Source organism: Pteronotus mesoamericanus, unplaced genomic scaffold (genome assembly GCF_021234165.1).
Source record: "Pteronotus mesoamericanus isolate MK-2021 breed Mesoamerican mustached bat unplaced genomic scaffold, CSHL_Meso_final scaffold_232, whole genome shotgun sequence".
Taxonomy (NCBI): Eukaryota; Metazoa; Chordata; class Mammalia; order Chiroptera; family Mormoopidae; genus Pteronotus; species Pteronotus mesoamericanus.
The window spans coordinates 9,818,649-9,842,425 of NW_026555311.1; the positions used below are offsets into that span (position 1 = coordinate 9,818,649).

General features: G+C 36.7%; 1 protein-coding gene and 1 long non-coding RNA gene across 2 annotated transcripts; both read left to right on the forward strand.

Annotated features, from left to right (window-relative positions):
* The first annotated feature begins 1,910 nt into the window (after positions 1-1,910).
* On the forward strand, positions 1,911-5,035 carry LOC129085316 (uncharacterized). The gene is made up of 3 exons (XR_008530688.1): positions 1,911-2,155; positions 2,276-2,350; positions 4,841-5,035. It is a non-coding gene; the product is annotated as an uncharacterized LOC129085316 (long non-coding RNA).
* An 11-nt stretch (positions 5,036-5,046) lies between these two features.
* On the forward strand, positions 5,047-23,777 carry CXXC4 (CXXC finger protein 4). Its single transcript, XM_054591668.1, has 2 exons — positions 5,047-6,183; positions 23,726-23,777. The coding sequence occupies exons 1-2, from the start codon at positions 5,098-5,100 to the stop codon at positions 23,768-23,770; spliced, it is 1,131 nt and encodes a 376-aa protein (XP_054447643.1). The 5' UTR covers positions 5,047-5,097; the 3' UTR covers positions 23,771-23,777.

Consider the following 23,777-nt stretch of genomic DNA (forward strand, 5'->3'; position numbering starts at 1 on the left):
ATGAGAAAGCAAGACATTATTTGATTTAGAAATTGTTTTATTTACAAGTTTCCAAAATCCTATCATTGGACTGGTATTTTCAACATTTAAAAATCTGTTAAGACTCTATCATCTTCCTGGTGTTTTCATTCATTAAAAATTACCTATATTGTGCTGATAAATTATCTATGATGCTAGCTCAAAAAATTCAAATGGAAAATTTCTTTCCTTGCTTTTACATAATGTTAACAAAAGTATAAAACTATACTAATGAACTTAAGTAATTATTAGGCACCAGTTATTTTGTCAATAAATGCCAAATAATTGGTTTGACTTTTATAACCAAACTTATTCTATGTTTAAAAAATGAGAACATATGCGTATCAATCAATGAATCACAAAATAATTTGTTCTCATTATCATAGTTGCACACTCTGAAATAGCACCTGCATTGATGCACAGCACAGTTCTGAACATCTGACCAAAAATCAATCCTCTGTAGTTGACAGAGTCTTGATATGGTCAAGGACAATCTTTTGATAATTCAAATGCAAAATGGTATAAAATGTCTTTTCAGCATTTTGTTATTATAAAAGAAACAGCTTACTATAATGCTTTCCTTCTCTGAAACTATACTATTGCATTATTCTAGAACATAGTTTTTTAATTTTAATACAACTTTTACTCTGCTTTATAATGCCAATTTAAATAACCTGAATTTTTCTTTCCTATTTCTGTAGCTTATCATTAGCCACTACAATTTTTCTCAAAATTATCATCAAGGAGTTCATATTTTATATCTTATTTCATAAGGATTTCCACTACAGCATACTTTATTTCAATATCAGAATAACATATATCCTGGAATATCCCATTTTCTTTAAGCCAGCAGTGCACAAGTTAATTCATAGCTGCACTTTTCAGTTTTATTTATATTTGACCTGTGGTAAAAAAATTTATCTTTCAATTACTGAACTATTTTTCTCAAGTGTCAAGAAGTCATACTAGTATAAAATAGATTAATGTAGCTATAAAAGTAGTTTTTGTTTAAGTTTGGAATTAAAAATAGAGCAGTAAGTTAAAAATGAGATTTAATCACTGGAACTACCAGATGGAATAGTAAAAGAAGATGGTTGAGTGGGGGACAGGCACTGGCGTGGAAAGGGAGAGAGGAGCAAGATTATAAATTTGATTTTGAGATCGGTAAAGCATCACATGACCATTTTTATTTTATTTTATTTTATTTTGTTTTATTATTGTATTGCATTCTGGCACAATAATAGTCAAAGGATCTGGACAACCAGAACATTGATTTGTTTTCCCTTAAAGACCTAAATTAGACTGTTTTTTAAAAGTCTTGGGTACACCAGGAAAAGTATTTAAAAGCCACGGGGTAGGGTGGGAACTAAGAGCATTCTTCAAACAAACACGACCTTTTCAGTTTCTTGTACAGCTCTCCTCAACCCAGCCAGAAAACCCAGACAAGTTTATTTACACACACACCCGCACACGCACGCACACACACACTCCACATGCAGCGAGAGTGGCGGAAACGCCCTCTTTCCATCCCTTCCAAACAATTATCTCTGACAGCAAAAGAAAATAATCAACAGCCCTGTGTGCTGGCGGCTGAGCCCGGGAGCCGGCGCGAAGAGGGAGGGCGAGCAGCGGGCGAGCTGGGAAACGTGGCTCCGCGGCCGCGGAGAGGATTTGTGAAGGGAGCGCGGGCCGCGTGCGCCTCTTGTTCCCCGTGTAATTTGCAGCCAATCATCAGTAGGTGTCCGCGTCTCTGCGTCCTCCTCACCTCCGCGCCGATGGCCCCCGCCCCTGCCCCCGCCTCCTCCCTCGCGCTCCCCTCCCCCAGTAGCCACACGCACACGCACACACACATACAAACAGAGAGAGAAGGGGGGGCAGGGTGAGAGAGAGAGGAGAGAGAGAGAGAGAGAAAGGAGAGACTCCCTGGCTCCCTCCCTCCCTCGCACACAGCGACTGGAGACGGACGGAGAGCAACGCGCTGGGAGAGGAGAGACCACCGAGAACAGCCCCGCGCTCTCACACATACACTCACACTCGGCTCTTTCCTCTCCCCCCACCTCCTCCTCCTTCCACCCCCACCACTAACACCATCTCCTCCTCCTTCTCTCTGCAACAAGAAAAAAAAAGCCATTTACAGGTATTTTTTTTTTGATCCGCATATTTATTTATCCCCCCTCCCCAACAGTTTGTTTACAAGTATTAAAGTTGTAATTGGGAGCTGCCAAGACACATCTGGGTTTGTGTTTCTTTGTGTTAGGGGTGATGTGCAACTAATTAAAGGCAGACTGGCAGCGTCTGCAAATTCTAAGGCTCCCCAAATAAAAAGAGACTGGTAAGTGATTGTTCTTTCTCTTTCTCTGGCTTTTTTCTCGTAAATGTTTGCTGTCCGTTGGGATTGTAAAGTAGATTATTAATGCTGGACTCCAGCAATAAAAGGTGTCGCTGTATTAATTTATTAATTAATCTGCACCCGCCCCTCCTCCTGAATGTTAAATATGACCTTTGATCTCTATGTCTCTGGTAGACCAGACATACAGTATTAGACATGTACAGTCACATTGTTTAAAGGCAAAACAGGATCATGAAGTGTGAATGTCTAATTTTGCTTTGGAATATGACTAGAGTTATCTGTGCGTTTTATTTTGCTTTTTAAAGAAAATCCAAACAATAGCTGTGGCTTAGGTACCTTTTTCATGCTCCAGAGATGCATTGATTAAACAATAATGACCTGGATCCTAGGCACAGTCATTTTCTACAGTTTCTGGTGGCATTAAACCTTGAGGGAGGGAGGGTGGGAGGGGGAGGTGATAGCAATTAAAAAAAAAGAAAGCAAGCAAGGGAAGCTTCTGTTTGGAAACACCACCCTAATAATACTCTGGGGGGAAAAAAGGATATTAAATTATTTCTTTATTTGGAACAAGGTCAAAAGATAAAATGCTGGAATTTTTCCCTCCACTCAATGTGGTGATATCTAATGCATGGTTGGCTTAACTAGTTTTTGCTAAGTAGCAGTTATTATGGTCTTGCAGTTATAACGTGATTCACAGAAACTGAAGCTATATGCATATTCTTGCTGTGTCTTTCCCCCACCTCCTTCCAAGCATCAAGAATATTTAGCCAGGAGCATTTTGGGGGCACCCTTTGTATTGCCATCAGAGCTCTGAAGGGAGCAGTTTTTCCTAATGTGAAACCACAGAGGTGGTTCCAGAGTGATTAGGGACTTGCTGTGATTGAAAGACGCCTGCTAGCTTCTAATCCAGCCTGGGGTGAGGTTCCTTATCTTGATTTACTTTGCCTAATAGGGATTTGTTTACATAAACCCCTCTTTTTAGGGCACCTCATCAGCAGGTCTTGAAGTTTTTGCACTTGGAGTTTGAGCATAAATGGTTCATTAATCTAATTATAAGCATAATTACTATAATTGATATCCATTTTGAACTGAATATTTGAGACTGAGACTACTGGGCCCCATTTAGAATTCCCTGAACTCCACATTCTAGACCAATATGTGGGCTTCAAAAGATGTCACAAAAAGATATTCTGGCCTAAAGAAAAAAAATCTGTAAACAAAGAAACTGTTTTTTTAGGTTAATGTACACTTTATGTCTTTGCTTTTCTTCTTAAAAGGCTGTGGTCTACCTCTCCTTCTGTAATAAACAACTAAAATACCTCTTCCTAAAGCATTATAATGGTCTGTAAGCAGAGATGAATGCAAATATCTAGTTAACATTAAACTTTCCTCTTAAAAGGAGCAAAAGAAAAACATCATTTTAATGGTTACTTCTTCAGGTAAACAACACCTTAAGAAAACCCCCTCCCCCACTCCATTTACTTAATGTAAAAACCAGTGACTATGAGAGATCCTAAAAAAAAAAAAAAAAAAAAAAAAAAGTCCCATGCTTTCTTCTTGTCTTGAGAAGAGACAGGAATCTCCATTAGGAATTATTGGGGATAGTCTTACAGAGGTTGCAGGCTCTTGGTTCAAAATCTGTGAAATTATTTGTTATTTAAGTTTTTTATCTAGTCCAGCTTTCTTTTTTTTTTATTCTTGTTTATTTTAAACAAGTAGAACACCACCCTCTTACCCCCACCAAGCCCCACCACCAAATGGCTTTTACAATTGAGACCTGTCCTTGGTCCTTTGAATTAAGACCCTAACAGAGCCAGCTGTGCTGGGATTCAAACTAATGACCGCAGACACAGAAGGACACTGTGGCAGCTGGTAGTTCTTTTTTTTTTTTTCTTCCCCCTGCCTCTTTAGTTCAGATTGTATGTGGGCAGTCTCTTAGCTCTCAGTTGTATTGTGTTTGCTTACAGTTTATACTCGGCTGTATTGTAGACTTTCTCTGTACTTCATTTGCTAATTTCCTGTTCATTTTCTTCATAGAGCCATTGCTGTTTTCTACTTTACAGCATTTGCATGCCCAGGCAGCACTTGTTCACACATTTCATAATGTTTAAATGCCCTCTGCTTATAGGTAGTATCGCCCTCCCACCCCTGATTTGCATGTCTTTAGCACTCCAATTGCCCTTTTCCCTCGGCATTTGTCACCCCCGTCTTTCCTTGGGTATCCTGGCTATTAATACATTTTCTCAGGAGGGTTATAAGAATAGGGGGGAGGAGCTGTGGTGTGCTGTAGGAAGGGAGGGAGCGGGGTTGGGAAGGTGGGAGGGGGGTCATGTCTTGATGATTGTTATGCAAACGACCTGACGAAGAATGTGGGGGCTTTCAGTGTCTGTGGCTTGGTAGTGAGAGAAGCTGTTTATTTATTTTTAATCTTTTCCCTCGTGCAGCTCGTTGGAATGACTTTCTTTATTTTAGTTGTAACAGTTGGAGGATAATGCAAAGGAAGACGCTGCCTGGGAATTCACCGTCTGTGGAAATGCGCCCCAGAGAGGAATAAAGCAGTCCTCACCTTGCTCTCCCCACCCGGACCCACTTTCCCTTCCCGCCTCGGCCCCCACCCCAGCACCACCATCACCCCCTTCCCTCCCCCCCATCTTTCCCCCTTTCCCACCCAGGTGTCGGACCAGGCGGTCCCCACTTCCACCCTGCACCCCTTCTTCCCCCCCTGCACCATGAACACCAATGTCTGCGTGGAGCCCGGGCCGAGCCCGGAGGCCCCGGGCTTGCCCAAGGAAAGCCACCTGCCCGAGGGGGCCCTGAACAGCCTTGTGGATTACAACTCGGAGATGGAGCGCTACCGCTCATTTGCCACCTCCTTCTACAAGACCAACGGGGGCGCCTTCCCGCAGGCAGCCAAGATCGCGCGCATCACCACCCCCATCTTCCCCAGCAGCGCCGCCGCCGCTGCGGCCGCCGCGCGCATCGGCATGTCCCCCTGGAACTGCGACAACGCGGCCACCGCCGCCGCCACCGCCATGCTCTGGGGCAGCGGCGGGGGCGGGGGCGGCGGCGGAGGTGGCGGCGGGGGCGGCGGCGGGGGAGGCGGGGGCAGCAGGAAATCCTCCTCCGCCGCCGCCTCCTCCTCCGCCTCCTCCTCGGCGATCCTCCCCGCCGGCGGTGGCGGCGGCGGTGGCGGCGGCGGCGGAGGAGGCGGCGGCGGTGGCGGCGGCGGTGGCGGCGGCGGCGGCGGCGGCAGCAGGACCAGCATGCACCACCGAAACGACTCCCAGAGGCTGGGGAAAGCTGGCTGCCCGCCAGAGCCGTCGTTGCAAATGGCAAATACTAATTTCCTCTCCACCTTATCCCCTGAACACTGCAGACCTTTGGCAGGGGAATGCATGAACAAGCTCAAATGCGGCGCTGCTGAAGCAGAGATAATGAATCTCCCTGAGCGCGTGGGGACTTTTTCCGCTATCCCGGCTTTAGGGGGCATCTCATTACCTCCAGGGGTCATCGTCATGACAGCCCTTCACTCCCCCGCAGCAGCCTCAGCAGCCGTCACAGACAGTGCGTTTCAAATTGCCAATCTGGCAGACTGCCCGCAGAATCATTCCTCCTCCTCCTCGTCCTCCTCAGGGGGAGCTGGCGGAGCCAACCCGGCCAAGAAGAAGAGGAAAAGGTGTGGGGTCTGCGTGCCCTGCAAAAGGCTCATCAACTGTGGCGTCTGCAGCAGTTGCAGGAACCGCAAAACGGGACACCAGATCTGCAAATTTAGAAAATGTGAAGAGCTAAAGAAAAAACCTGGCACTTCGCTAGAGGTCAGAGGAGATGATTTCTTGTTTCCCAGTCTACCCCCCTCCCTCCTTACTCCCCTCCCTTCTCCCCTGCAGGGCTTCTTGTCTGGCTTCAAGATGCAGTGCCCCTTTCCTGAAGCTTCATTCAGGTTGTAAGATACCGTTGTAGGAGGTGCGCGGAGGTCACGGCCTCTCCACCGCTCTCCACAGCTGCACTTCATGTGGAACCGCCCTCCAGATGGGGAGGGCGCACCTCCTTTTTATCTCTGGGGGACAACTCATGTAATTGGTTTGAAAAATCAGAAGTTTCACATTCAATATGGTCAAAAATTTCCCTTGGTGGTTGAAAATGCCCCCTCCGCCTTATGATTATTTTTAAAAAACATCTCTGCCCCAAAGATTGGACACCTCACATTTACATACTTTTATCGGCCAAGGGAAGCTTATTAGTGGCCCAGTTGTCACAGGGAGGACACAGTTTGTGGCACACAAGCCTATGTGCCCATTCAAAAACACACACAGGCACACCGTAATCGTTGAAGCGGAAATACAGGGATTCTAAAAGGGATTTTTCTACCCCTTTCTAGAATAGCTTTTCTGTTCATGACACAGTGTTTCTGTTTCCCATTTTATTTTCTGCATGTCTGGTATTTTTCTTTTTAAAGAAAGCAGAAATAGTATAGAAAGCTGAACACCACCTGTGATTTTTAAGGAGATGTAGAGTTAGAATAAAGGAATAGAATTAGTTCATTTAATGTAGGTGGTGGTGATTTAAGTATTGTTTTACATAGTTTCCGAAACAAATGACTCCTAAAACTCAGTAACCAAAAAATAGTGCTTTGGGGTCTGCATTGGACAAAGTAACCATTTTGTGGTCACAGATTGTTCTATACACTAAACACAATTTTGGTTTATGATCAATTATAGTTTCCTTTTCCTATAAGCCCTTAAAAGAGACAGTGTACCAATTATCACTAAAGTAATTGTTAAATTAGGCTTTTATTTCTGTTACATACAAAGATCGACGAATTTGGTGGAAATTTCATATGGTAATCTGATCAAAACAAAAAGGGAAAAAATGCAGGTAAATGGTTAGGGTGGTATTTTTAGCAAAGCAATATGGACAAGCAATTAGGTTCTTGATAAATTTCACAGAGTAGATGACTAGATGTTCTTATGTGCATGAGAACATAGGTGGTGGCTTTAGCATTGGGGAGTATTCTATGGGCTGGATTGTAGGGAGATAGTGGCTCTCACAAAGTATCATCAGAGGGGCACCTGTACATTCTTTTAAAAAATTGTGAGCACTGCTTAAAGGGGTTTTCTCCATGAAGGACTGGTCTTTAAAAGAATAAAAGAGGAGAGCTGGAGATCTTGCTTGCAGGTGTGAAAACAAATAAGATAGAGATTTTTCTTTAAAAAGCTTTATTAACACAAATTAAAGCAAAAAACTGCTTTGGGATTCCAAAAAAAATCAGTATATATTGATACCATTATTGATCATGATTGGTTTAATCAAAATATTGAATTTATTCCTCTTTATAAAAAAACTCATCTCTTTGTTGAAAATTGACTTTACCCTAGAGTGGCTTATTACATTTCCTTTGGCAACTCTGCTTAAGCAGAGATAATAGCAATTATAAAAATGTAGGTCCATGTATTTTCTTAGGCAGTGAAAATTAGTATTTATGTATTGATTTCTCTTCTTTTTGTAGATTAATTTATTGTAACTTCTCTAGGTCTCTAAGGCTCATGAGATATGAAAATTCAGTTCATTCTGAAATTTCCTATAAATACCCAGTTGATAAGTATTACATGGCTTTTATTTTTTTCTCTTGAACTATATATAGTAACTGGATTTGGTGTTGCTAATAGTCCTCATCTTTAGCTAGACCCCTGGCACTGGACCCAGTTTAGGGTGTGCAGTCAATAGGGCCATGAATAATTCTGGTGTATTTATTAAGTAACTACTCTGAAGAAACTTACTGTGAGTGGCAATAGCTTTTCTAGTACAGGTTTCTATGCTGATTTATCAGACTAAACAAATTTCATAAATTTCCTTTTTCTTCCTTTTGATAGTTTTCCCACGAACTTGTGGTGTTTATATTCCTTAGGCATTTTGATCACATATGATTCCACAGTATTGCTTTTTCATATTTTTAAAAATCCATTTGCTCCAAACTTACGTTGCCTTTCAAAAGGTGGGATACGAAAGGGAGGAACAAACTTTTCTCTTTGCAGAACTCTCTGAAGATGTTTTCCTAACTACATCCTCTTCCCACCAGATATTGGGTTATAGTTCAAGGCTAAGATCATTAGTGGATTGCTCTTTGCTTGGAAGAAAGCAGAAGTTGTGAGGTTGTGGTGTGTTTAATTGACTGAGATCTCTCTAGATCATTGATAAAAGGCAGTGGTGGCATGATTGCCTTAAGCACATGTATAACCACGCAGTGAGGGTTGTAGCCACATGTCAGAGGGACAGGGTTGACATGACTGAACCAAAGCTCAGACAGTGGTTGTGGGCTGGTGAAAGGCCCTCCTACTGCCCTGCTTCCCTCTCTAATTTGGTTCTTGTGATATCTCATTACCCGTGGATGCCGTAGTGACTGGACAGAGGCCTGAGCTGAGGATAGTGATTTGGGAATTTATCATGGCTATTACCTGTGGATTTCAGGGGTAAGTTCAGTAGCTAGTATTCTTTGGCTTTGAATTATAGATACCAACGGATATCTGCATCATAATCATTACTTATATTCTTATTTATCATTTCAAACCCCCTGTGCCCTTCTTGTCTTCACCTTATTCTCATTCCAGAGATTGGAGGTGTAATCAGATTTCCAGGGTGAGAAAGATGAAATTAAGATACGCTCACATGGTTGGGTTGGGATTCTTGACCCCATCTTTGAAAGCCTCCCATCCAGCATCCCTTCGAAAACTGCTTTACTTATTTACACACTTTCTACTTAGTCTCATGTTAAGAGCACCTTAATGCCTCAGAAATATGTCTATAAAATCACCCCTTAATATGTTCCATATGATAACAATGCACATAAAATGAACTTAGTTTTTGTATGATATTGTGCACTATATATTTGCATATAACACTGTTCATTTAGTCAGCATATTTAAAAACCACCCATCATTAATTATTCAAAGCAGTTAGTACAAATGCTGTATCCCACTTATGTGACCAAACTTAAAAACTTGTTTCCTGAATGATCCATATTCCCAGATAGCTTAAGAAACATGTGATTACATATTATGATAATAAGTTACGTAATAGCAGTTTGTCTCATACAAAGGTAATCTTCACTTTTCATATTCACAGCAGTTCTATTTCTGATATTCAGATCTAACTTTTTAAAATATCCCAGCCTGCTATGTATAGCTCAAGGGATAAAACTCTCCCGTGGGCAACCCCAGCCTCTTAGGCCCTGAACACTGTTCAGGTGACATGATTGATCTCTGTGGGACAGCATTAGAGACCACACAGATCTGGTTTCTCTCCCATTAGCTGATTTATGGAATTACATTAGTAAGCAGAGCCTCAGGAGATTTCCCTGCCCCCACCCTTGGCTCTCTGCTGTGAGTTACACACCGCCTGTACCCAGACTTTCCACATGTTGGTGGAAGGACTTGAAAGGGACATATTATAATGAAGAGACTGAGAAACTGTAAGGTCAGGAAAAAGGACAATTCCATTCTCTTTATTTTCTCTCTTTAAAATTTATATGCTGAATATAGAGGCCAACAATAAATTTCCGCAAGTTGCGTTGAACTTCTAAGGGGTTTGGTGGAAACGTCTAGATATTGACCCAAACTTGATAACTAAGAGGGTTTTAGGGGAGGAGGGACACATTTTATATATATGCTGTTAAGTTCTGAGAGCCCCAACCACATAAATGGCAATTGAAAAATTCTGAGAACAACATTGTCTACAGTTTGTGTGGGAAGATGGCACCTGCTTCCTGAAGAAATTTATTTGTAGATAATAGTAAAATAGGTGTGTCACTCAAACTCAGAATCTGTGTAGTTAAATAATAAAACCAGTCAATAATTGAACATGTCATAAGTTTTTGAAGTTAGGTGATTTAAAAAATTTTTATAGGTAAAATACAAACGTTTTATATTGTAAATTGAAATACTTACTAGTTTGCTATTTTACATCATCATTTAAAAAAATGAGTTTTCACTTTCAGTTTCAAGAATCAAAAACATGCCAGCATAAAAATTAAAGTTTGTGCTTAATGTCAGACACAAACATATAACAATGAAAGGGAGAGCAGAAAGTTTTTAATATATTCAAACAATAGTATATTAGCATTAGGATGTAATAAAGAAATGATGTAGGAAAAAGATACTGAATTTCATAAATGATAGGAAAACAGAAAATTTCATCTTCGACTAAAGTCAAAGAATAGACTGATCTGTAGCCCAGTTATCAGACTGTAATTCAAGTTCAATAAAATTTTCTTCCCATCACCAGATTTAATATAAGATAGTTGTTTTTAAAAGAACCATACATTTTTGATAATTCCTAAATGAAAATAATACCTTCCCCCATCCAAATGTCATGTAAAGTATCAACAATCTTTTGAATAGCCATTAGGAATAGTAAAATAAAGCAATTAAAGCCCATTTATAAATTATCCTGTAAGAATGGTTGTTTGCTATCCAGCCATCATCAAACAAAATACAATCAGAAAGTCGATCAGAACAAATAACACCAACGAACTGTATACTTTAATCAGATAAAAAAATATTTGGATATTTTATATAGGTATAGAAGTTGTATCTCATGATGAAGAAAATAAAAGTTACTTGATTTTTAAACCGTGTAACGAATTAATTACTGTATCGCTCCATATTTTGCTTAGCCTTAGCCAACTGTTTACCTGGGTAAATAGGTAGGAGTTTTGTATGGTCAGACTTACAGACTGATAAATACAGAACAATTTAATAAAAAGTCTGTAAACTAAAAATGGAAATGTGTGCAGAAAGAATGAGCATTTCATCCATATCTGCTTGACCAGGTGGGAAACTAAAGCTCTATGTTGCGGTGACCGTGGACACACTGCTAGAATATTCTTTATGGATACAAAAGTAAAGCATAAAACTATTTGAGTATTCCCCAGAAATCAGTCACAGGTTTCATGAACTGTTCTGAAGTAGTTGGTGCTCTTAGAACTTACCATTCAACTCTATAGGTCAAATTGTCCGAATGTATAGTTCACTTTTACCAGAAAATCCACTTTTTAAGCATAATAAAATATCCTACTACTTAGTAAATTTCACAAGAGTAAATCTACTTCCATTTCTGACATTTTTACTCACATTATACAAAATACTAAAAACTCATGTATTCAACATATAAAATATCTAATTAAATTAATAGGTTAAATTCACGATTTATTGAATATCTCATGTAAATATATAAGTTGGAGAAAGGATGACTTCTTTCTTAGCTTTCCCCTTAGTTTTACATTGGCTCCAAAAGGCAAAATGAACCCACAGTAATGGAAAAATCTTTCATTTTTATAAGTGTGATTTTCAGTTACTTATTAGGAGGTGAGGTGACCTGGCTGTGGAAGCCGAACACTCCAGAGAACAGTATTTTTTACAAAAACTTGTTTTCAGAAGGTTTTTTTTTTAATTGGTGGGAATTTCGAAGATTTTGGGCATGTGCAGTTTTGTTCTTTCACTTGTGCAGCAATGGTTCTGCTCATTGCTAACGTGCTTTTTCATACAACATTATGCTATGATCTTTAGGCAGTTCAAAATCTTGGGGGAGGGGCTCACGGGTGGTCTTATCCTTTAGTCATATCTTGTTCCATCACATGCAAACACCTGTGCGGAAATTGAATTATTCTGCAGGGTAATCGAAAAGCCTCCCTGCGTTCAGCATCATATGTTTTCTGTTGTTTATTGAGTTATGTTGCACCATACTTCAGATGCGACAGCCATTTAATAATGTTGAAGACTTAGCTCTGCAGGGGCTAAAAGGATCCCAACAGGCTTGTTAACTTCTACTCTGAAACATTATGAGGAATATTTTTTCCTCTGTGAAACTTTGGGGCTTTCTTTTAATTTATTTTAAGAGCATAAGATCCATAGTCAGGTATGAGAGGGAGCCTGTTAAAATTTTTTGGATTTTCTATTTCTTAATATTTAACCTACCCATTTCACATTACATTTTTTATTAAAAAAAAATGGCAAAGCAAAAAAAAATCACTTTTCAAAACACTAATACTAAAGAAGCATCCCTTTGATATGTACCAAATATAAATTATAATCAGAAAATAGACTACTAGTTTCTTGGATCTTTATTTATAGTTAAAAATTATATTTGGGCCATGTGGCCACATTTAGATGATAGGTTGTGGGAAGAGCCACTAGTATCAAGTAACTTACCATTTGAGCAATGTTATATATATCAGTGTAACTACTCTGACTTTACTTACTCACTTGTAAAACGGCAATAATAATATCAACCTATCTTGCGAAATTTTAATATGGTATGTAGGTTATGTTCTTTGCATACTGAAAGGAGCTATGCAATTTCTTGTTTCTACTTTAGTCATCAATAAAAAGTAAAGTAAAAAACAATTGTATTTAGAGATAATTCAATGCAACAACAGGTTACTTACAGTAGTTTGAAATTAAAGCCCAAGTAGGCTATTCTGTGGCTTGCATTTTCTGAACATTTGTTTTAATCGTCCAGTTCACCAAAGATCTGGCTTGATTTCACTTGGAAAGAGATAAACTTGATAAACAAGTTTTTCTGTATTTATATCTATGAAATACCCAGGAAAACTGTTCAAATTACCTGGGGCAGTCAGTAAGTGTGGTGAACCAACGTAGACATTTTAGTGCTCTTCGCCTCCTGCCACCAGTGGGCACCACCACCGCCATTACTTTATCTTTCAATAGCGCAGGGCGCGCACACGTGTGTGTGTGTGTGTGTGTGTGTGTGTGTGTGTGTGTGTGTGTGTTTCACTTTACTAAGTAAGTGCCTTCATTAGGCTACTATTTATTTGGACAGACACAGGGAATTATTCTGTATGTGAATCAGTGGTTTAAAATATTGTGAGGAATATGGTTAAATGCTCTTCATGAATTTTAGTTGGTGAACATATTCAACAAATATTGGAACAGTGTAGAGTTACTTTTGTTTTGGAAGATAAGTGTGTATGTGTCTTGGGGGGAATAAAACAGACATACATATTGAGATAAAAAGTGAATGAAATGACTATGCAGAGCTTTTTTTCCTTTTAATAAGAAAGTATTTATGAAATGAAAAAAGTTAGTGAACAATAATAGAAAAGACTGGTGGTTTTCTGGATAAAATTATGGTAAATAAGCCCCAAAAGATTTGGAATACTGACCAAGACAGCATTAAAAAGGAGAAAGGAGTATCCAAGCCAGGAAGCAATGTAGTACATACTGCGTTCAGAAGGAAATGTTGTCACATAAGATACAGAAGTTTTGCAGAGAATGCAAACTATAAACACAAGGACGATTTTCGTGATTTGACTCAGTACATTTGACTTGGGAATCAGAGCTAAGGCTCCAGCTCAGTGGAGTGGCAGCTGAGTTAGAGATGAGGCAAAATAGATTGTGTTACATAGCCCACATCATTTTTACCTATGCATTTGAAACATTTAGTAGAATAGTTCTAAAGTGTAACTAAAAGAGAATACATCCAATATGGGTGGGAAATGGAATCACATTTGGATCTCATCTGCATCTTAGTATCTAAATTCATATTTCTAAAGTGAAGAAAGTATCGGAATATGGGGAAAACTGTGCTGAAAATGCTGTTTCTTGCTCAAGGACTTAAAAAAAAACCCTTTTGACTGACAGTATCAAAAGAATAAAGATCAAGCAGGATGGATGAGAAGAGAAAGGGATATATATTTATAGATCAGCAAGAGTCATGGGCATTTTTATGTATTTCAGCAAATCTGACAAACTCCAGAGAAGATACATTTTCTCTAGAATTTTACATAGTGAAAAGAAATGAAATATTTTTTTTAAAAAATATAATGGACTATATAAATTTAATTGTGTGGATATGATGATTCTGAGTGATGGTGAATTAGTGACAGAAAAATAACTTTTGGGGAGAAACCTATCTTGGAAGATGTTCCTGTATACAGGTTGAATGAGGTCAGTGGTCGTTTTAGTTGAATCAGGGATAAGCAAAAGAGATAAAATTCTCAGTTGTATATAGACAGATGAGAAGTGAGAAGATGTGGAGTCTTCTAATAAACCTTGAATCTTTGCATGCTCTAATTTTCATTCATAAAAAAACAAAACAGTGACCACTGGCTTCTTCTATTCCAAAGGAAATATACAATATATTGGATATTCTATGCAAGGCTGTAATATAGAGTTAAACTCATTATGAAGTGGAATGGTTTTGGATTTTCCTCATATTATGCATATGGCATTGAGCTGTGGTTTTCAAACTTCAGGAGACAGCACATTAGGAGTCCATGAAACCAATGTGTTGGCTTACCACCAGGATTTTTACAAAGTAGACTAGAATAAAGAGGTACAGAAAATATGAGTGTATCACATATAGTAAGAGTACATATTGTTAAACTCCCATTTCAGTTATGTATGTATCCATGAATATATGTGTATGCATGTACTAGGCCTCTATGTCAAGTTTATTTCTATTGGTTGCAGTCAAAAACATTTGAAAAACACTGGTTTGATAGCAACAACAGTATCGAACAAGTCGTAGTGAGGAAAGAAATTATATTTGTAAATGGAAAAAATGTTAACAAGATAAAGAGCAAAATTTAAATGTTTCAAAAATAGTTTCTTTTCTGTTCCTGGGCAGATCTGTACATTTTTTGTATATTCATGAATACATGGTATATTACTAAGCATGTGGTAAACCATCGATCAATTCACTTTAACAAATCTTTAGGTAGGGACTGTTAATTTCTAAGACTTTTAGTAAGTGGTGTGGATACTGACACACGCAAACACGTACACACATGTATACATATGCACATTCAGCTTAATGAAATCAATTTTTTCTTTATTCCTAACTGCCTCTTTTCAATATCAATGTAATTTCCTAACTCTGTATCTTATTTCATCCAAGATACTTGTTTCCCACTTAAGATCTTACTTCTCAGTCCAAGAAATGGACGACACCCTTAAAATTATATAATTGAGATTTTAGAAAACTTTGGGGCATCTCACAGCTATTTAAAAATCGTGGGATTCCTTGAGTCATCCTTGGCTTAGTTCTTCCCCAGCTCTAAATAAGAAATACATACTGCTACCTGTGATCTCTACTTGGCTACATTATGTGGTTATTTAGTGTAGCATTAAATTTTCTATTAGTATTCCAGAATTTTTCAAGAAATAAGAAAAAAATAGAATACTTGCCTTGAACATTTGAACATACTGAGAATCTACAGTATGACTTGTTATTTCAAACATATTTTACAGAGTACTGAAAACCCTTGTTTGACCTGAATAAGAGAAAGAGTCATATAGAAAGAAAGAAGTAAAGGAAAGAATAAAAAAGGGAGGGAGGAAAAGAGGGAGCGAGGGAAAGTGGGCGGGCAGGCAGACCATAGTGTTACAGATTAAAGGGAACTCATAAAGGAGACTGTTGGCAGAAAGGATTATTAGGCTCAAGGTTATCTTCTAGAGTCTTGTTTAAATAAGAAATTAATGGAAATGGTTAATGCCTCAAAATTCTGAGAAGATGCCATGAGTCTGGGTATAGCTCCACTAGACTGTTCCTAGCATTGTTTCTTTTTATTTGCCATAGGGGAGAAACTAGTTTCAGGGAAACTAGTTGTTTTTTCCTTCTAATTTCTTTTTAAGAGTAATTCTTTTAAGTCTGCAAATAGAAATGTAGAAAGGCCAACATGGGAAAACTAGTACTCAAAATTAATGATGGCACTTAGGAAGACGTAGGCTATCCAGCATCCACAACTAACTAAGTGTTCAAAAGTAGTGGAATTTTTAAATGATTGTAAGGAGAACTTGCTGAAAAATACAGAATCGCATATATAGAAAAGACTCCAGAAAAAAATTGACAAAGAATATTAATCACTACCTCTTATAAATCCTATGCATGAAAAAAGTTTATTGATTGACTTTGCTAGTTAACTCTGTAAAAGTTACTGTGTCTGCACAAATTGGAGGACATGATATTTACAGAAGAAGAAATAGTCCATGCAAATTCCCTGAGGAGAAATTGGAATCTAAATATGTGATGTCTTGCTGATGTCATGGTAGCAGGGAATGCTTAAGAGTTCATATCCTCTTAATGAGGCAGACTAATGAAAATATATTCCGAAAGAGTAAGTAATACATAATAACTTGATAAAATTAAATTCTAATAATTGTTGACTGTGTACCTTTTACTTTTATTATTTCAAAAGAACATTAAGGAGCAAGACCAAAAAGCTCAGGGTGATTGTGAATTTGAACATTCATCCAGATGACACTTGAACTTATTAAAAAAATTAAAGGAAATACTCCAAAAGCAAATGAAAAAGCTACATTTTCAGAAGTATAGTTATAACCACATATATTACTTTGATGATAACATCTAATTGACTCAAATGATTGAAATTTTCTCTAAATTCTTCTAAGTAATTCATGTACATAAAACATGCTTTGGTTTCTAGGTTGGGACTATCTCAGTGGTTGGCTTTTTGTCATAGAAGATTCTGAACCAAGTGAAGCTCAAAGGCTACATCTAAATGTTGCAGAATGTAGCTTAAGAAAACATTTCTACTAAACCTATGTTCACTTGTTATATAATACAGAAAAAACAAATATTTAAAAAATTCTCAGATCTATAATAATAAAAGAAGCACCATAATTTGAATTGTTTTTATAAAGGTTAGGTGTAACTACTCTATTTTACTTGAATATAAGTTAGAGGCTGTCCAAATCATAGCTTTCACTGTTAAAAAAATTATTCCATAATATTTTTTGATCCCTTCCTATTTTCTCACAATTTACATGAATGTTCTTTTTTTCTTCTCTTCAGTGAAGAACAAGAAAGTTTACTGTCTCCTTTAGAATTAACCAAAACTTTCAAAATTGTCCAACAGTGTGCTCATGAAAAGAATGCTTTTGTTTTTTCAATACCTGATTAGCAATGATCTCACCTAAAAGTATTGTTGGATTCAATAGGAATTAATTGAGTTAGTTAAGGAGTAGATAAAATTACTTAACTTTTGTTGCTGCAGGGGGTGTGTGTGTGTGTGTGTGTGTATTCAGATTTGTTTATAATAAGGTCATCTATACTTGTGTAAATATTCATGAATTATATATAAAGACATATAAATAAAATGAACTTTAGGTATTTTAATCATTCTTGACAGTAGGTTATTAACCTAAATTTTGCTCTTTAAATCTCAGTGTTACTTTTAATTTCCTTTCCCACTCACTTTTATCCAAAAGGTTAAAAATAATTTATAAAATAATTTTAAAATCCACCTTTTTAATTTGTGGATCACTGAAAAATTTTCCTCTTTTTGCTGATGCCATACTATTATAATTTATTTGTATGTTTCTAAGTCCATGAACATTTTAATCACTAAACTACCTATTTATACTACAGTAAATTTACTTATTTTTTGGAATGATGTGGAATGATGTGGAGTGATGTGGCTTCACAAACCACATTCAGTTACCAAAACTAATTCAAGCATAATTGTATGTTGCATTAATCGAGGGACTTGCCTAAATGAAGTAGTAGTTACATTTGATGCTAGCACCAAAAATGGCTTCCTTTTCTGCTCACTTCTTAACCAGTGTGAGTCATGATTTGAGCTCTTACTTTCCCTCTTGCTACATCACCCCTACCCCTATACCCAAAGTTCCATTTTGACTGTTGTTTTCCTGACTAGCTCTACCATCATATTGCTTTTAGTTAGTACCATTAAAACATAGTATATAAACTCATGTTTCCATTTACCAAAGTTAGCTGGGCCTACCTTCCACATTTACGCTGCCACGGTCTAAAGTCGTGGCCACCCCAGCGGTGAAGGTGGTAGTGTCGGGGTAGGGATAGGGGTGGCAGGGAGAGGAGGAGCCTTTCTATTCCCGGGGCAGAAGGAGTCACAAGCGCAGCAGGCCACAGAGAATCGATACTAATGAAAAAGCCATCTCGAGTTTTCCACCATTGATCAGAGAAATCCTGGCCACAAATGTCAATTTGGAAACCAAAAAAGTATAATGCCCCTTATAATCATATTTAAGGCCCTCCAAAATGGGGTCATAAAATTATTCAGTTACTTCTTTGGTACCTTCTTCCTCTTAAAGAGGGGTCTAACATTCCAATTAATGGTAATATATAGGTGCTTTATAGTTTACATCTGGATAATGGCCAAAATATGATGTGGGTATACCAAAGTCATATAGAGTTTATATGATAAATTAATCTGAATTATAAGAAAAGTTAAACTGGCATATATATTATCTGATACATATATATTACAGCAGAAAATAAAGTAAGGTATAATTTAAAAAGTAGAAAGTGCATACGTACATCAATCTACATATTTTTAAATTAAGGTATTATTAAAATATAAAGTTATTCTGGTTTATAATAGCAAATTACTGAAATGTGAGATTATCATCTCATAAATTCAGACCTACCAGCCTGTGCTTGCTAATAATTCTATTATAGTTGCTGGATTATGATTTTTTTATTCATGCTATTTATAAATAGGATATAGAAAAATATTTCTGCTAAAGCTATTTTGGAAAGTCTCTAACATTGGCTAGGTATCATTTTTAGATCTTAATTATTCAATGATTTGTGTTAATGCGCATATGGGTGTGTACTGACATTCATGACATTATATAGAATACAGTTTTCCATTTATCCAAGTAGGTTTTGAAATTTCATAAGTAAAGTAGTTAACCTATATAGCTTGATATTTTAGCATTCTTTGTGAATTAAATAATAAAAAAGCAGTCTATTTCACCATCAGGGATTCTCTTCATTTTGTTCATCTAAAACACCCCAAAGACTGAAACAAATATAACCAAATATCTAAGAGCAAACAATGATACTTGCTATTATCTTTTATCATATTTATTCAGATGCTTTTTATTGGAAAAGTCAGGGTTCATTAAGGTTTTCAATTTTAGTATGAAGAAGCAAATCAAATACATTGGGTGTTTCCAATTTCAAGACCTTGGATGCCCAGGAGTTTAAAAACTTCCTGTGGGCTCCTCATAGTAAGAACAATATTTCAGAATAGTTTACAAGAGGATATATTGGCTAAGTAGTTTCAAATTGCTTTGCTTTTTGTGGAAAAAACATTATATGTGGGAATCAGAAAATGATTAGATGACTTATGTTTAATTAATAATAAATGGGATTGGAGGAAATTAATTTTTGATTAGTGTAAGAATAACAGTACCCCAAAATTCTTACTTCAGCTTGGAAATCACTGCATTAGAGCCACCATGTTGCACAGTAGAATTCTGAAGCCTAGTCAAATCACTGAGATATTTGATTAGAAAGTATATGAGTAAATATTGGAAAGATATATTTAACTTTAGTTACAGTATTTGCTAATGTCATCATTATCTCAATTTATAGCTGATGCTTTCGAAGTATATTTTAGCACTGAGTCACTCTGAAAACTCATGCCTCTTCTATTAAAATGATTCACTTTATTGTGTATTGAATACTTCTACATTTTACACGTTGTATGTAGATATGAATAGCCAATCCCACATATCTCCATATGTACAGTTATAGATACTCTAAGTTCACTTTTTAGGAGGGGAGTTTTTATTACCCTTGACATATTTTTAACAAGATGTAGAGGCCTGATCAGCCTGAAGATACCATAGTCCTCATGACTGCCTAACAGACACCAAAAAAAAAGAAACTTAGGCTTAATCCTTAAAGTGTCAGCTTTTGGGAGTCTTATTTATTTTGTCGTTTCTATTTCATTGCTGATTTGATGAAAATCGAACTGAAATACATTTCTTCCAGAGACATGGATATGTATTCATATTTTTAAAATGTAAATGTACAATGTACTTGGACTTGGATTATATCATTCTTCTAGTCAAAGAAATACACTGGCTTTTTAAAGTTATTTAGGAGGGAAACAGAAGGCATTCCTTTAAGCTTGAAGGTTGTTTCATATCTGGTTCATACAGGGATGAATTCTCTGGAACACCACGCTTTACAGCAGAGCAGGAAGGAGGAACGGGGGCTGCAGGTTTCTCCCCAGGCCTCTTGGGAGCAAGACTGCTGTTCCTCGGTGTTTGCACCTGCATGAGCGGTGAAGGCTGCCTTAAACAATGCCGATCAACTCAATTCTATTCTTTACCTCCAGCCTCCTTCGCCTCCTTCTCTTCCTGGGAAATCTGGCTTTCCTGTCACTCAGGATAATAATTTCCTGCAAGCATCACTGAGATCCAGAAAGTCACTGTAATCTCATCAAGAGTGTGATTCCCCAGCTGGGACTCTTGAATTTATATAACCTAAAGGTAACTGGTCAGGGTGCATAACCCCCCAAGTTGATGGAAGTCCTCTGACAAAGATGACCTCATTAACTGACAAAACCAGAGAAGATACATCCCCAAATTAATACAATCAGAAACCTGTAATTTAATCTAATACGTTGCCTGTGAATTTAACCAAATATGTTTCAATGTTGCTTCACTCATCTTGAAAAGAACTTAGTCCAGGCCTGTTGTAAATTTCCAGTGAGCCCAGCAGAACTTGGGCACAAGATTAGATATGCATCCTCGTTTTGTGTGTCCTATGGGACACTAAGGAGCTTGATGCTTTTTAACCCTGAAATAAAACTGGTAGAGAACTCTCACTTCAAGTTTCTGGTTGAATAGCTTCAAAATTTGTTCTAATTGATGTGCCTGTGTGTGTGTGTGTGTGTGTGTGTGTGTGTGTGTTTCCTCACATATTTTAGGTGATTACCCAACTAATCATTTTTATGCTTTATGACCTCAAATATTTTAATATAAGAGAGAGATCATTTTTAAGAGATGCTTCCCTACTTTTCTTCCTTCCCCTGGAGCAGTAAATTGCCCATGTCCTTGTATAAGGAAACACATGCAGATCTCAACATATGCACAGTAATAGGTGCACGCAGCAGAGCTATTTTGTAACAGCTCATGTCAATACAGAAAACCAGCTCTCTGCTTTTCTCATTGTGTTATCTAATTTTTGTGCTAATAAGCATTGAAAAGTGCTTATCTTTTTTTCTCATAACAATGACCTTTGATCTCAGGTGGCATTTTATAAAGCTTGCTTTTTTCTTAAATATTACAAGTAAGATTGAGTAATAGGGTCATATGCAGATAAAAGAGCTGGAAAAGAAATTTAAAAATGTATCTAAGACATAAGGAGTTCATCTAATTTAAAAAATGTACTCCATATATTTTTGTTTATCTTCATAAACATATATGTTTATCAAGATACAAAATTATATAAATATATACTTACATTCTTGTTTCCAGTTGGCATCTGAGAGTAAGTTGACATCTCTATGTCATATACTGTACATGTAAATGTGAATACGTATGAATATATATGCACACGTTTATTTTTCATATGTGAATCTCTAATTGCATGAGTATGCTTGGATCTAACTGATCTTGTTAAAAATGACTACATTTATATAAGTATGCATATTTAAATAAAATATATTCTTAGTTGGCATCAGGCAGCAAGTTAGCATCTGGTATAAACTTCTAAGTTTTCAATTACTGCTTGCTTGTGTGTGTGTGTATGTGTGTCCATGTAAAGCATAATATTAGAATGAATATATTATGTTTCTTATTACTTCATATTGTTTCTTTAATAATGATTAAATAAATGTAAGAGCATATATAATTATTACATATATCACTAAAAGTTAATTTGAGAATGCAGTACAGTGTTTTTTCTCAACAATCAAGCGAACAGTGGGGATCCAGGTGTACATAGGGAACTGACGGGAAGGGACGGGATGGAACCATGGGGAGTGAGGAATAAAATATTAGTAAGATATGTACCATTTTTGTAGGAGCAAAGGACCTTTTTGTTTGTGCTTTTAGAAAATACTTCACAAGTTAAATATTTTTAGAAATATATACCTATATGCAAATTTGGTTTAGATACCATTGGTTTGTTCTTAGCAAATAAATTTGTTATTAGAAAATAAATTCATTTTGAAATTTATTGTGTTGACTGTTTTAAGTACAGATAAAAAAAATATTTTTACTCTCCAAAATGGTTATTTTATATATTTAAATTTCAATTTACATCAATAAATACACTTATTTTTAGATGACATTGATACAGTAGGACTATGTCAATCAAGTAAGTCATGAGTGAGAAAGTAAATAAAAGCTAACCCCAATTATCAAAAAGTATTTGTAGTAGAATATTTAATGTATTTTCTGACATATGAAATTCAAGTGCTGTTAACACTATGTGTTAACCTTCTACAAGGGGGTGTGTGTGAGTGTGTGCGCGCGTGTGTGTGTGTGTGTGTGTATACATATTCTTTTATTCCTACTCAGTATTTTGGTAACAGTCAACATACTTATTAATATACTTGTTTATTCTCAGCAACCATCTTAGAGTTTACACAGGCTTGTTGGACTAGTCTAACAAGGAATGAAATTAACTCTCTTTCATTTGCCCTTATAATAAAATTTACTCTTAGCTTGTTTCTTATGTACCTTTAATATTAACTCATGTGATTGTTGTATAAAAGAGAGTTTGGCATGATGAATTGATGTAATGTTACTATATAGGGGAAAACTCAATAGCTTATCTACTATTTAACAACAACAACAACAACAACAAAACATAGCGACTATAAGCTTTTTGTTTAAAGGATTGCTCAAACTTTTAGTGCTAGCTTGTTATTTCTTTGTAATACAATAGTATTTTTATGGTACAAGAAGATAGTTATGCTTCAATGAGTGTCATTGGTTAGATAAATTTGTTTTATAAGACTTTAATTTATTAAAAATGCAGGCTTTAAAATAGTGATATATTTTGTCAGTATTGTTTTGATTAGATTATATGTAAGAATGGTTAGCATTAGTAATTAAATAATAGAAGAAATATTTTTATAATATTTATTGTAGTCCTGTCATAAAATAAACTCATCAGAATAAAAAAAATCACTTCACTGATTTATAAACATCAGCCTTAGAGAGGACGCATGTGTATGTAGCAGATACAGATTTTAAGCACCACTCACTGGCTGGTCTTCCTGTTGTAGATTAATAGCATGAACCGTACCATTTATTCTGATTGCTATCCATGTTCAAGACGGTGTTTCCTCTATTTCTTAAACCAATGTGTTTTCATCATTATATTTAGTAAATTAGCATTAAATTCAATATTCTGGTTTTTGTAATGTTCTAAGATTGAACATTAATTGTTTGTTAAATGCTGAAATATACAAGTCATTATGTTGAATCTTGCTGACTAAAAATATTGCTGAAGTATAAAGGAGAAAATTCTAATTTTATATTGGCATAGAAAGAAAGCTTAACTTGTTTTCTTGCTCTTTTTTTATAGAGAACACCTGTTCCCAGCGCTGAAGCATTCCGATGGTTCTTTTAAAGCAGTA